We start from the raw sequence: 14,959 nt of genomic DNA, 5'->3' as shown, positions 1-14,959 counted from the left end.
ACCCTTGGAGAAGATAGGTAGGAAAGAGCAATGCCATCAATAGCATCCCAAATCTACCAAGGAATCAAAGTTAGCTCATTTTAGTTATAAATAATAATGACACATCTAGCCCCTTTAAGCTTATGAACACTTTCACATACCCGAAGCTAAGAATTACGCCTACGTCAGAAAGTAGACTTGTCTCAACACTGTGAATGTATCTGATCAAAGAAATAGGGATCAAATGGAGATTACGGTATAGTAGAGCCCACATCTGGTAAACTAGGAAAGAAGAGCACACTGCCTGATCAACGAGGAAGATGTAGAAAAAGAGGTACAAAAGCAAACTCATCTCTGGCCTTGAAGTGTTTCTATTTTCTCTGAAGTGACTAAAAAATAATATTCTGAATGTCAGGTCTGCGTAGACACTGCGAGATTCAGATGTTCTCTTGATGTATCTCTGGACTAGAGACCAGGAAAGGACCCATTGAATAGTGTCTGGTGTAGAGGAAAAGCTTAATCAGTATTTGCTGACTGATTAATAAGGAAGCACTCAGAAAGTTTATAAAGGAATGGGGGAGAATCAGCTATAAGAAGAGATGACAGGAAGCCTTGTCTATTCCTTTTAAGAGTTTCTTCAGGGAATGGGAAAAGGCTTATAAAAGCAGTACAACTGGAAGGCATCCTTCTGTTTGCTTTTTAAGGGTCTGCTGTAATAGAGAAAAAAGATTTCTAGACCCAAACAATGCCATTACCTGAATTTCTTCAACTACTGATTTAAACTGGGGCATCCGTTCGGTCATGCTTTTAACTAATTCCATTGCATGATCAAAGCCTTTCACGTACTCTCCATACATTTTGAGGAAAGGAGCCAGCTTCTGGAGGATGTCCCCAATTCTAGGGGTTGTTTCCCTGTAGAGCAAAGCAGTAAATGGATAGTTAAAGTCTCTTATTACTTAAGCAATTTAATGAAATTGTAGGAAAATTATTCTTTTCCTCTCTATAACAAAACTTTGAATCTCAGGGAGTGGAAAGTGATGCGGCCCTACATCACGCATTATTAAAGGTTATAGACTGGTCTACTAAGGGGACAAAGGTGGAAAGGGCTCCATCAAGAGAAGAAATTCCCTAGCAGCCTTGCCTCCTCTCATCTAGAAGCAACTGGAGCAGAAGAGCCTTCAACAAATACCCAAATCATAATCTGTTGGGCTACAAATGCAGCATGTTATTTATTGGTACTTTCTGGGTTATAAAAACAGTCAGTAACCCCCTATCTCAAAGGTCCTTCTATAGAGGCTCCAGCAACGATCCCTTAAAGATGAGAGGAACCAGGAGTAATTATCGTAATTGGGTCTCTAAGGTGCTCATAACTCCCTACACAGCCAGAAGCAGTGCAGATTTTTAATCGCCGCTCCACAAGCAGGAGTGAGTTGGCGCCAGCTAGTACAGGCTCCCTCTGTTGAGAAATGTTTTGTTAGGCATGTGATAGGTGCTATATAAACACTTGTTCCCTTATGCCATCCCTAGAAATCAAGGCTTGATTTACTGTGTTGTCCATTGTCTTATGGACGTGTCTTACTGCTCTTCTGCCTTGGAATTGATACACGGTGCCGATTCTAAAACGGAAGGCAGGGGCTTGAAAAAGCGATGGTAAAAGGAGCCCAAGGAATGTCTTGGCTAGAGAGAGACTGAGAGATGCAGAAGGGAGAGCCAGCTCCCTTTTTTACAGAACTGCCTCCAAGGAGGTGAAGAGAATTACTGGGAAGAGACGACTAAGAATCTTGAGGGGTTTTGAGAGTTAGGTGGTAGGACTAGGTTTTCAGAAGTAAGGAAAAGCCATCAGTGGCCACAGCGATGCTTTCAGGGGACCCTGAGCAGGATCTTTCCTTCCCAGTTAGTTAAACTTGAATAAAAAATTACTTATGACTTTGGGATGTGATTGATAATACTTTGAATAAATTATACTTCTAGTAAGTAATAGTTAATAAATTCTAGGAAATTCAGGGCTAGGGGTAACAGAGATGCAAACAACTGTTAAAAGAGACAGGGGTTTCTCTAGTTTATTAAATAAATCCTTTTTACTAAACTGATTTGGAAGTCTGATCCTAGGGGACTTGAGAGATTTATTGAAATTTTATTACTAAGGAAGAAGGCAAACATAGTCATAGATCACCCTAATATCTGAGATACAATTAAATATGAGAACAAGTCTTGACAAGGGGCAGGCTGACCTAGATATAAGGGGCGGCTGACTAGAACCGTGCCACATAAAATGTACATTTTTTGGCTGAATGATTGACTTTTTAAAAAACATGCAAATACCTGTTTTTATTTCAGTGACACAGGTATTTCTGATCATTAGGCCCATTCATTTAAAATCATTTTCACTTACCATTCTTGCATTCGTTTCTCCAGCTCTGGTAAAAGGAATTTACTGTGGAATGCATTTATTGATGAAATATTGGAAAATATCTTGTTCACCATCTCAGCTGGAAATGAGCCTCGATTAGCTTCTTCTAAGAGTTGGCAATAAAATATCTGAAGAAAAGGAGCAGAGTAAGTACGTTTGAATGTTAAAATAACTCCCTCCCCCTAAAAAAATGGACTAAAGAAATTCATCATGATTTTTTGTTTAGGATTACATAGGTCTAGTACCATAATGGCGAACCTATGGCATGCATGCCAGAGGACGCATTCAGAGCCCTCTCTGTGGGCAGGTGCATTGTTGCCTAGCACAGGGTTCTTCTGCAGAGTTTGTTACGAGAGAGCCAGAGGGGCAGAGGGCTGGGTTGCTCCCCTCCCCTTCACCTGAGGACATTTCTCATATCACCCACCCCTCTAATCATCATCGTATAGTGTATATATCCAGTATAATGGGAAAAGCTCAAGTCTGGGAGTCAGAAGAGCTGAGATTTAACCTGGGATGGATCAGAGATGAGATATCTAGAGGACCTTGGGCAAATCACTTAATCTGCCTCAGTCTCAAAATGATGCCTTGTGCTTAGTGGGAGCTTAATGAATGTTTATTTAACTGAATGGTACATATAGGTCTTTTCCCATTCACTTGTCTTAAAATAGTACATTATATGACTTAATATGGAACTTACTGCAGACTATTTTTAATGCAATAATCAATGTGCCTCTTCTACTCCCCTGTGGACTATTAATTCCCACAGGGAAGAGAACATATTTAACTATTTTCCACAGTGCTTTTCAGAGAGGAAGTACAACTATATACTGAATAAACTTTTCAGTGCTTAGAATTTCAAATGTTCAGGAACAAATGGACAACTTAACACAGGAGAAAAATATTCCTCCCTCCATGTAGCTAATAACTGGTATTTTTCATTAAAAAAATAATCCTCGATGTATTAATTCACCAAGGTCTCCGTGTCTCCTAATTACTTATTACACTGAATCTTCACAGGAGATCTATTCATAGTCCATCTCCTCTGCATTTTATAGACAAGAGATGACGACTTAATAGATTCCAACAGCTGAAGAACAGTTGGACAAAGCAACAACTAAGACTCTCAAGTTCAAGGAAAAGTCAATGTATGGCAACAATCTTGCATAAAAAACACTGGTGGGTCAGAAGTAAAAAAAAAAGTCCAGTGAATTAAGCAAAGATTGCAAAAATATCAGAATCATAATACAGCTAAGTATACAAATTCACCATTTATAGCTGTGGGGAGAAAGTCAAATAATACTTAAGATGAGCCCAAAGGATTTCTAACTAATATCAGACAATGAATGATTTTTGTTAGATTCCTTCAAGAAGACGGCTTATATATATGAGAATTAGAATGACAAAAAAGTCCTTATTTTGACCAGTCAATAGAAAGTTTGCTTACTCTAAGGACAAGAGAAGTGTTAAGAAAACGAACATTATCTAAAAAGCTCCAGAGATGTCAGCCTTCCAGAGACAATAAATACAGAAGCAATCATATTCTTTTCTACTACCAAACTTCTGAGGCAAGTCACTAATCATTTTGTGCCTCAGTTTGCAAAAAAGAGGGAATTAAAGCAGATGTATTTTAAGATATTCTAAGCCTAAATCTATAATTCTTTGTTCACAATTACCATTAGCAAAATTTCAAAATGTACTGAATTTTTTTCTGATGTATCTTATTTTACAATATAAAATGGTTTAATTTCTGTATCAAAAAGCTACTTTGAAAGCATATAGCCATGCTGAACCATATAATTCTCACTTTTCTCCACTAGCAACCCCCAAGATTTGGTTTGGTATCACAATCTAGATTTTAAGATGCAAGCATCTCCAGCAATACCACTACTGGGTTTGTATCCCAAAAGGAAAAAAAATAGGAAAAGGTTTTGTTTGTACAAAAATATAGCTGTGCTTTTTGTGGTGGCAAAAAATTGGAAAATGAGGGGATGCCCTTTAATTGGGGAATGGCTGAGCAAATTGTGGTGTATGTTGGTGATGGAATACTTTTGTGCTAAAAGGAATAATGCGCTGGAGGGATTCCATGTGAGCTGGGATGACCTTCAGGAAGTGATGCAGAGTGAAAGGAGCAGAACCAGGAAAACATTGTACACAGAAAATGAAATGCTGTGGGACGATCAAATGTGATAGACTTTGTTACTAACAGCAATGCAATGCTCCAGGACAACCCTGAAGGACTTATGAGAAAGAACGCTATCTACATCCAGAGGAAGGACTGTAGGAGTAGAAATCCAGAAGAAAACATACGTTTGATCACTTTTGAGTATATGATTGGGGGTTTTGGTTTTAAAATATTACTCTATTATAAAAATGAATAATACAGAAATAGGATTTGAGTGGTATTATATGTGTAACCCAGGGAAATTGCTTGTCAACTCTGGGAGGAGGGAGGGAGACAATAAGATATGTAATTATGGGGAAAAAAAATTTAAATACATTTTTTAAAATTCTATTAAAAAAAAAAAAGGAAGATGTAAGCACCTCTTCCCTTGGCCTGGGGTCTCTGCCACTCATATTTGTCAAGGGGAAGGAATATGGCTTTCCCAAAGTTCCCTCATGAAAAGATAATATAAAATTTCTTTTGTCTGGTTTGTTTTTTAACTTTTTACATTTCAGAAAATACACTCAGAAAAAGTCAATCAAGCTGATTTTTGAACTGGTTACTGTGTGCCAGGTACAGAGTTATAAAAATGCTGAGGATAAAAAGAAGAGCCAAAAAGCAAAAAACTGCTCCTGTCCTCAAGAAACTTAGGTCCTACAGGGAAAGAAAACACACAATTGAGCAAGTATGTCAAGCCCACCGAGTGGAAGGAAGAAGGCTTGTGTAATTAGGGGGTTCAGAGAGAAGGATCCAGGAAGGCTAGCCCCATAGAGTGAGGGCTAAGCTAAGTTTAGAAAAAGACCCAAAATATCATGGAGGTGGAATATTCTAGGCATCTGAGAGAGCCAGTGAGAAAGTAGAGAGGTGAGAGGAATAGCAAGTGGTATAGGATCTTGGATGAAAAAGAGAAGAGAAGAATATGAGAAGACAGGAAATGTAGGGAGAAAAATGGTTGCAAAGAGCATTAAATGTCCAACAGATGAAGACTGTTCGTATAGTTCTTATATAAGTGTACAAGACCTTCATCTGGTTATGGGCCTCTTGACATTCCTATCTTTTTGCTATTTGGATAGGTGAGGACCCTTCTAACCTGGTCTCGGAATATGGTTATTTCCTGGGGCTTCAGGCTTTTTGCTTCAACCTGGTGATGGCTTTCTTCAGTCTCCTAGAGATCTCAATGGGTATTAGTTCTCAGATGTGTCCTGGCACCCATTGGCACACATTTTCTGTCTCTGATTCTACCCTGATCTGGTCTTTCTCTTGAATGACTTCAGCTAAAGCTAATTCATGAAACAGATTTAACAGCTGGTCTGATCTTTGACTGAAGTTTGGAGGAACTAAAGCAAACAGTTTTCTGCTTATTTGTCAAGAAAAAGTATTTAAGTAAGCAAGCCCACAAAACAAACAAACAAATAAAGTGGACAGCACTGAATATTTACTTTAGGCAATTACTAATAAATAGTCAGACTTAACTCCTTCTGAGAAATCTTAATATTCTAAATTTTGCATTCGTTACAATGTCCAATAACATAGCAATAGCAAAAAATAAATTTAAAAGGAAAATATTACCTTGTCTAAAAGGTCAAGTCGATTAACATAGGCTCTTTCTGTAAGCAAGAGTTCAGTGGCAATTTTGTGAAGTTTCTGTTCATCTGTCTCCTAAAAATAAATTAGAAAATATTTTATGTAAATTGAAATGAACTTTTTTTCTCAATGAACAATCAATGCTCCAGAAATCTGACCATCCCATCCCATCAAAACAATTGGCTGTTCATCAAGGAAAATTTTATGGGAAATCTAAAGTCAAACATATATGGTAAAAGCAACTCACAGGAACTGGAGTTCCTTTTTGTCTTTGTAAAGACTCCATGATGAATTAAACTCAATAGGCATTTATTAACCCTCAATTCAAACTCATCTATTTGGTTCCCCAAACTCGCCATTTTGGCCTATGTCCAAAATTTTGATAATGCAGTTTAAGTCTCAAATAAATATTCTTCCTCCCTATTTTCCACCCTTTTAAGACCTAACTGCACATAGTTTGAAGCCTTAGCAGATATCTTCTACATTCCCACATAGCAAGTTGACCCACAATTTCACAATGATTTATGTCTTCCAACTGGTGATTTTTTTCTTTCAGATTGTCCTTTACTTCTGTACATTTGTATTCCTGATCAGTTACTTTTTCTTTTGTTTCTTTGGTGAGACATCACCATGGATTCAACATTTTATATTCCCCTAATCATGTCTACTGTGAAGGCTACAAATTTTGCTTTCACAATTCTTATTTCTTTTCTAAACATTTCAGAAACATCTCGATGCGATTCTGCACTCTTACAACCTGCCTCTGGCTGCAGGGACTTCTGGGGGGAAAAACTGGCCCTGGCTAAAGCGAGCCTCCTTCCCTCAGGCTCAATGGAGAGCCATGAAGTCCCACAACCCCGTCCTGCCCCGTCCCTTCTCTTCTCAGCTTTCTGTCGCAGCACAGAGCAGGACTATAGAGCGATCCCAGTTAGGACAAGCTTTGTTGTTCTGCAGCCCGAGAAGCGTTCAATGCCGAGTTCTGCAGGAAGGCAATGGGTTGGCTTGTACAGTGTGGTGGGCAATGAGAGAGGGTTGCTAGTGAGCTGTTCAGGGAGTTGGGGATTACTAGACTTCTCTACTGTAACTCCACCGGATTGTTAACTTATTGGGGCTTCTGTGTGAGGCAGCCAAAACCCAAACCCTTCTGGAGAGGTTTGAGAGGACTGGAGATACGTCCATTTGTCCACCTTGTTCATATAACCCAGCACGACTTACACTGAAAGGGAATTCACACCGTGGACCACTTTTGTGATGTTAGGAGGATCTAAACACGTGCTCATGTATTGTTTCCTTTTCAAAACGGACGTGATCACTAAGAATAGAAAATCAACGAGAGCCAGAGAAAACCCTGAATCTAAACCATTATCAAACGCTTTCCAAAACTCACCAAAACCTGCTGAAGGGCTATAAAGTCCTCACATTTGACCAAGCGGCAAATTTCTCTTTCAAAATTATACTTTATGGATCTCGTGGAAGTACTTTTGGGCAAACTAGACTATGCAAACCTGAGCATTCAAGTGCTTCTACTAAAAGTCTGAGCTCTGGACGAGGAACTTCGTTTGGTCCTGAAGGTGGCGAGCACAACAAGAGCCACATGTCAAAACAAAGCCCCAAAGCACACAGACGTGGTAGTTTGTTGCAAAGGTGAATTTTATGTAATGCACACCTTTAGAGCAGCCACAATTGTTACATGTGAATTTTAAAAGTCTCCATCTTGGTCTAGCACCCAAAAATTGTGCACACCCACACTACACGGGCATGTACTAGTCAAGGACAAATCAGAAATAACTAACTGCCCACCTGGGCTGTCCTAAGCCAAGCTAGAGCCAACCATTGGATTTTGTGAGACACAGGAAGTGAGGTAGGGAACAGCCTCTGGAATTCGCTCACTTCCTGTGGAGAGAGCTAGGGTTGGTTGGTGTTAGGAGCTGGGAGAGGGAGGACGCCCGCAGACAGCTTTCCTTCAGATTGGTCACGTGAATTAAGGACTGATTCTTTCCACCTGGGCCTTTGGGCCTAAAACTCCCTCTGCCTTGGTCAGAGGTTGAGTAGCCCCTTTCCCTTTTCTCCTCTCTCCTTCTCTCCCTCTCCTTTCCCTACTCCCTACATTGTGATTAAACCTCCATAAACTCCATTCTGACTTGAGTGTTTCATTTTTTTAGGAATTTCATAAGTAAATTCCTTGGCGGCCACTGTTCAATATTATATAAATCCTGTAGCCACACTTTAACCATTACAATATTATAACCTCTCCCAAGAAACCCACAAATTTCTACCATTACATACATGAATTTGATCCTGGATTGGGTGATGGTGGGTCCAAAGCATAATTGTGAATCTAATTACCTGCTATAATAAAGGAACTCTATATTTGGTAAATCATAAAAAAGATGAGACTGGACACCTTCCAATTTCAGGGCCCTGAAGTTAAACGTCTACTTCCTCTAAGAAGCCTTGGGCAAATTCCCCAGGACTGGGTGATGGCTGCCCTACTGGGTGTCTGTAGGACTTCTGTTCTGCCTCCTTTTATTAATGAATGGAACTGCCTTTTATCTCTTTGAATATCGTGCCTAGTGTAATATCCTACAGATGTTCATGTAGCAGGTATTTGATAAATGCTGTTTGTTATTGCTGATGTTCAAACCGTATCATGCTGAGTCTAAGAGACGGCACTTCACTGGGTTACCATCCAAGTGCCCCAATGATTAAGTTCTGGCTTAAATATGATGAACGATATCAGACCTTTTAATAAGTGTGATTTATAGTTTTTGCACTCTAAAGCGTCTTATATGCATCCCTGGTAGGAGCATCCAGAGATGAAAGCCATGTCACATATAGTATATTGAACTCTACAAAGTAGAATTTTTATTAGTATTGTCAACTGTACTTCCGAGAAAAATGTTTTATGAACATGTGGCAAGGAAGCAGAGTGCCGGTGCTTACGATGGGATCAAGTGAGAGAGGAAGAAACCAAAACCTGATCATTTGAATAATAGAAAATTCTAAACAAATACTCTAGTATTTGTCTATGCATGTTGATCACTAAATTCCTTTCACTGGGAATCGTGTCAGGTACCTTTACTAACGTGTCCTACTCGACCAAGAAAAGGTTTTAGTTCTAAAGCCTAAAAGCATTTTAAAAAAATGTAAAACAGAGATATACAATTTAAACTAGGGTAAATGTTAGGAAAAATGATTTATTTACATGCTCTAAGAGGTTTATAAACCACATTATGGTTTTGTTGTGTTCAACACACGGTGCACAACTTTCTTCTGTGGTTGGCATTTAATGAAAGTTGTAGTTTCCAAAACAATTGTAGCTAATGAATTTCAAGATCACAAATTTCAAGCAGGAAAATGATATCTGGGCCAATTCTCATCCTCATTTGAAGAAGGACACCATGGAGCTGAGGAGGTGGATATTAGTGTGCAGATGAAGATGAAGGCAACCAGAAACATCATTTCATTTAACATTTGGGCATCCAATGCTGGAGTACCCAGGACAGACTCTCATAAACAAACCAGCCATCAAGATAACTGTCACTTCTTCATGTGCTTATTAATAGTTTTGATTTCTTTATCTGAGAACTGCCTATCCATGTCCCTTTCCCATTTATCAATTGGGGAATGGCTTGATTTTTTTGTACAATTGATTTAGCTCTTTATAAATTTGAGTAATTAAACCTTTGTCAGAGGTTTCTATGAAGATTTTTTTCCCAATTTGTTGTTTTCCTTCTGATTTTAGTTACATTGGTTTTGTTTGTGCAAAAGCTTTTTTTGATGGAATATTATTGTGCAAAAAGGAATAATAAAGTGGAGGAATTCCATGGAGACTGGAACGACCTCCAGGAAGTGATGAATGAGAGTGAGAGGAGCAGAACCAGGAGAACGTTGTACACAGAGACTGATACACTGTGGTATAATCAAACGTAATGGACTTCTCCATTAGTGGCGGTGTAATGTCCCTGAACAATCTGCAGGGATCTAGGAGAAAAAACACCATTCATAAGCAGAGGATAAACTGAGGGAGTAGAAACACCGAGGAGAAGCAACTGCCTGAATACAGTGGTTGAGGGGACATGACAGAGGAGAGACTCTGACCAAACACTCTAATGCAAATATTAACAACATGGCAATGGGTTCGAAGCAAGAACACATGTGATACCCAGTGGATTCACGCGTCGGCTACGGGGGGGTGGGGGGGGAGGAAAAGAAAATGATCTTTGTCTTTAATGAATAATGCATGGAAATGATCAAATAAAATACTAAAAAAAAAAAAGATAACTGTCACTTATGAGCCAAAATGTACTGGGTACAGAGGCAATATAATTCTAGAGAACTTTTTTCCAGTTTAAAAGTTTATATATTTGTTTGTTACTTTAGATTTCCCATGCACCTTCCTTGCTCTCTGCCCTTTCCACACTAGAGAAGGCATCATTTGACCAAAAAAATAACAATAACAAAAAAAACCTACACACACACAAACCCCAACCTCTCTTGTCTTGTCGGTCTACACACACACACACACACACACACACACACACACACACACACACACACACACACACTATATCATGCTTATCGGTTCTTTTTCTCGACATTCACAAATGTTCTTCAAACAATATTTGGTTGCTGTATATACTGTTCTGATGGTACTGCTCATTTCACTCTTGATCATTTCATGTAGGTCTTTCCATATTAAAAAAAAAAATCACCCCACAAATCATTCTTACTGTGCAGTAGCACTCCATCACAATCATATGCCACAATTTGTTTGGATATAACCCAGCTGACAGGCATTCCCTCAATTTTGAGTTCTTTGCCACCACATAGAGTGTCTATAAATAGTTTAGAACACATAGTTCTCTTCTTTTTTCCCTGGATTACATTAGGAAACAGACTTAATAATAGTATTGCTAGGTCAAAGGATATACACAGTTGTATAACTCTTTGGGCATATTCCAGATTGTTCTCCAAAATGACTAGATCAGTTCATAGTTTCACCAATAGTGTCTCCATTTTCCCACATTCCCTCCAACATTTTCTTTGGCACATATAAGAAATGTCAAAGTCCTTTTGAATTGTAGTTCTCTAAACAGGAATGACTTAGAACATTTAAAAAAACATGGCTATATAAAGATTTGATTATACCATTCTTAAACTACCTGTTCATAGTTTTTGATCATTTATCAATCAGAAAATAGCTCATATTCTTATAACTTTGACAATGATTTATCCAAGAAAGTAGAAATTTTCTTCCCCAAAGTTTCTACTTTCTTGGCTGCATAACTTTTATTTGTACAAACCCTTTAAAATTTAATGTAATCAAAATTATCCATTTTACATCTCATAATGTTCTCAGTCTCTTGTTTATTCCTAAATCTTTCTATCCATAAATCTTATAAGGTAAGGGGTTTCATATTCTTAAATTTTCTTATATCTCCCTTTAAATCTAAGTCATAGATCCATAAAGATCTAGCCTTGTGAATAGTGTAAGATATTATTAGTATATAACTAGTTTCTGCCTGACTACAACAATTTTTTTAGCAAATATTGAATTCTTATCCGAAAATATTGGATCTTTACTTTTGATGAGCACAAGTTAAATATACTCTTTTACAATTATTTGTTATAGGCCTGCTCTGTTTCACTGATCTACTTTTCATTTCTTAACCAGCACCACATAGTTTTGATACTGCCTTATAATACAATTTAAAATCCAGTTCTGCTAGATCGCCTTCCTTACATTTAAAAAAAAATTAATTCCTTTTATATTCTTGATCTTTTGTTCTTCCAAATGAATTTCCTTTTTTTTTTCCACAATAAAATAATTTTTGGCAACTTAATTGGAACAGCACTGAATAAGTAGATTAGCTTAGGTAGGTTTTGTAGTTTATAGGAAAATTGACATCTGAGGAGGAATAGGGTAAAAAGAGAAGGAGACAAGGAAAACAGTGGGGCGAACTAGAATAGAGGGAAAACACAACTAATAATTCTGAATGTGAATGGGATAAATTCATCCATAAATGGAAACAGACAGCAGAATGGATAAAAAAACAAACCCTTATGATACATCTACAAGAATTAATATTTCTCCAACTATTCAAATCTGATATTATTTCTAAAAAAAGTATTTTATAACTTATGTTTGTATAGTTCCTGGGTTTGTTTCGGCATGTAAACTTCCAGGTATTTTATTCTATTTATGGTCATTTTTAAATGAGTCTATTTTTTTTCAGGGCTTTATTAGTGATATTAAGAAATGTTGATGATTTGAGTGCTTTTATTTTATATCTACTACTTCCTAAAGTTATAGATAGTTTCAACTAATTTTTTAGTTGAATCTCCAGAGTTTTCCACATTTACCATCATATTTTCTGCGAAAAAGATACGTTTTATTACCTCTTTACCCATTTGGGTTTTTTGAATTTCTTTTTCTTCTCTTATTGCTATTGATAGCATTTCTAAGGCTTCTAACTTATCTCCACTATAAATAATGATTGCTGATAGTTTTAGGTATATGCTTCTTATCACTCTAAGGAAAAATCCATTTATACCTTTGTTTTCTAGTATTTTGTAATGGGAATGAATGTTGTATTTTGCGAAAAGCTTTTTTTTGCATCTATTGATATGAATATATGATTTTTACTCTTGCTATTGCTATAATCATGTTACTAGAATGCCCTACATTAAACCTTCCCTATATAATTGATATAAATCAAATGTATAACCTTCATGATATGTTTTTATAGTTTTCCTTCTCAGTATTTCATTTAGGATTTTTGCATCTATTTTCATTAATAAAAATGGTTTCTAATCCCTCCCCTCAATTTCTGCTTTTCTTGGTTTAGGAATTAGTACTATATTTGTGTCATAAAAGAAGTTTGGTAGCACTCCAATTATTCTAAATAATTTATTTGATATTGGAATTAGTTGATCATTAAATATTTGTTAGAATTTATTTGTAAATCCATTTCCTTAGGAAATTCTTTTATGGACTATTCAATTTTTTTCCTTTTAAACAGGTCTATTTATATTATATTTCCTCCTCTGTTAATAAGTATTCTTTCGTTTCACTTAAATTGTTAAATTTGTTGGCATAGAGTTGGGCAAAATAATTGCTAATACTTGATTTGATTTCATCTTTAGTGGTATTTCATACTTCTCATTTTTGATGTAGTGATTTTGTTTCTTCTCTCTTTTATTAACAATGACTTATTTATTTTGTTTTTTCCCCTGCATAACACCAACTCTCAGTTTTACCTATCAATTCAGTGGTTATTCTTACATCCAATTTTGTTAATCTCACCTTTAATTTTTAGGATTTCAATTTAGTATTAAGTTGGGGATTTGTTCTTTTTGTAGTTTAAAAATATATACCCAATTAATTAATCCATTCTTTATTTTACTGACATAAGCATTTGGAGATTGGGATGGGATAGTATTGTACTCAGAAATGGTGAGCAGGCTAACGTTTTTAAAAACAGGAGTTAAGAAAAGTGAATGAGTAGAACCAAGAGAACGTTGTATAGAGATACAGAACTAATATTTGAGGAATAACCTGTGAGTGTCTACCTCCATGGAAAGAATTGATAAACGGAAACATGGAAGACGTGGTTGACATATACATAATTTTTTTTGTCAAGTAATAACTTCTCTGGCTTGGGGAGGGGAGGGAGGAAGATAACGAGGAATAAAAAACAGCACAGGAGACAAAGTAAAACTGAAGGGCTGGAGTAGTATATAGTAAGCTTCTGCTAGAAAAAAGCAGGGTTAGTGATCATGAGTTCTAATGAACAGAGCACATGATGGTAAAGGAGCGTGATTAGTAATCCTACACCTTTGTGCCCCAAATGTTACAGCAGTCAGATTCTGAAAGAACCAGCCAGACAAATTGCAGGTGGAAATAAATGACCAACTATAATGCTGAGGACTTTAATCGTTCCCTCTCAGAACAAAAGAGAAATAAGAGCAAAGTCAAGGAAATGAATAGAATCGAAGTTATGGAGACTCTAAATTCAAGTAAATGTTTCCCCCAATACCAGCTAACTTCAATAACCAAGGAAGGCTAATGAATGGGTAACCAAAAATGCACTGAAAAACATAATCCAGGAGTAAGAAATTAAGAAGGCCAAATGTGAAGAGATCATAATCCAGAAGTCTCCCATCTAAGCGCATAAACACATTCTTTTAAAGTATGAACGAAAACATCGAACGTTAACACTTCAATAAACAAAGAATGGAGGATTCCATAGGAAGCTCTAAGTGCTGATTCTGCATAGTTCCTACAAAATGCATATTAAGTTGAAGATGACAGGAATTCATCTACCTCACTTCTCTGAAGGACCTTCTGGATTTTCTTCTGCATTCTTCCATATTTTTTTTTAAAGCTAGAGATGGGATCCTGGTCCTGGGTTCCAATCTAGCTTCAGACACTTCCCAGCTGGGTGACCCCCTTGCCTAGCCCTCACCACTCTTCTGCTTTGGAACCCATACACAGTATTTATTCAAAGACAGAAGGTGAGGGTTTAAAAATAAAATTAAGCCTAAGAAGAGCATCGTCCAGAGATGGGGTCAGACGCCCAGGCGGGGCCCGAAGAAGGCTCACCGGGAATGGGGGCTGCATGGAGGAGGCGAGCCTGGGAGCCATCAAGTTCCTGAAAGGATGTCACGCAGAAGAGGGACCAGAGACAGAGAACACAGACACACTGCAAAGAGGAAATGCAGGCTTGATATCAGCAAGAACTTCCTTCCCTAGAGCTGTCCGGGGTCTCCTCCAGGGGTCTTCCAGGGGACAGAGACTGGACGATCCCAGGCCGGGCAAG

The 14,959-nt window shown here is 37.5% G+C and overlaps 1 protein-coding gene across 7 annotated transcripts in view; it reads right to left on the bottom strand.

Annotated features, from left to right (window-relative positions):
* The window catches only part of FGD4 (FYVE, RhoGEF and PH domain containing 4), a 195,045-nt gene that overhangs the window by 33,394 nt on the left and 146,692 nt on the right, over positions 1 to 14,959 (bottom strand). For all 7 annotated transcript variants that reach the window (XR_008911933.1, XR_001624618.2, XM_001377269.5 and 4 more), the window contains 3 exons: positions 6,120 to 6,209; positions 2,372 to 2,517; positions 735 to 891 (listed from right to left, as the gene is read on the bottom strand). Coding sequence is in view for 5 of the 7 variants with exons in the window: in XM_001377269.5 (XP_001377306.3) it covers positions 735 to 891; positions 2,372 to 2,517; positions 6,120 to 6,209 (393 nt within the window). In the remaining 2 variants the exon portion in view is untranslated. The remainder of the gene's footprint in view (positions 1 to 734; positions 892 to 2,371; positions 2,518 to 6,119; positions 6,210 to 14,959) is intronic.

The sequence above is a fragment of the Monodelphis domestica genome, chromosome 5, assembly GCF_027887165.1.
Source record: "Monodelphis domestica isolate mMonDom1 chromosome 5, mMonDom1.pri, whole genome shotgun sequence".
In the NCBI taxonomy this organism is placed as follows: domain Eukaryota; kingdom Metazoa; phylum Chordata; class Mammalia; order Didelphimorphia; family Didelphidae; genus Monodelphis; species Monodelphis domestica.
This window is presented reverse-complemented; position numbering and strand designations above follow the sequence as displayed.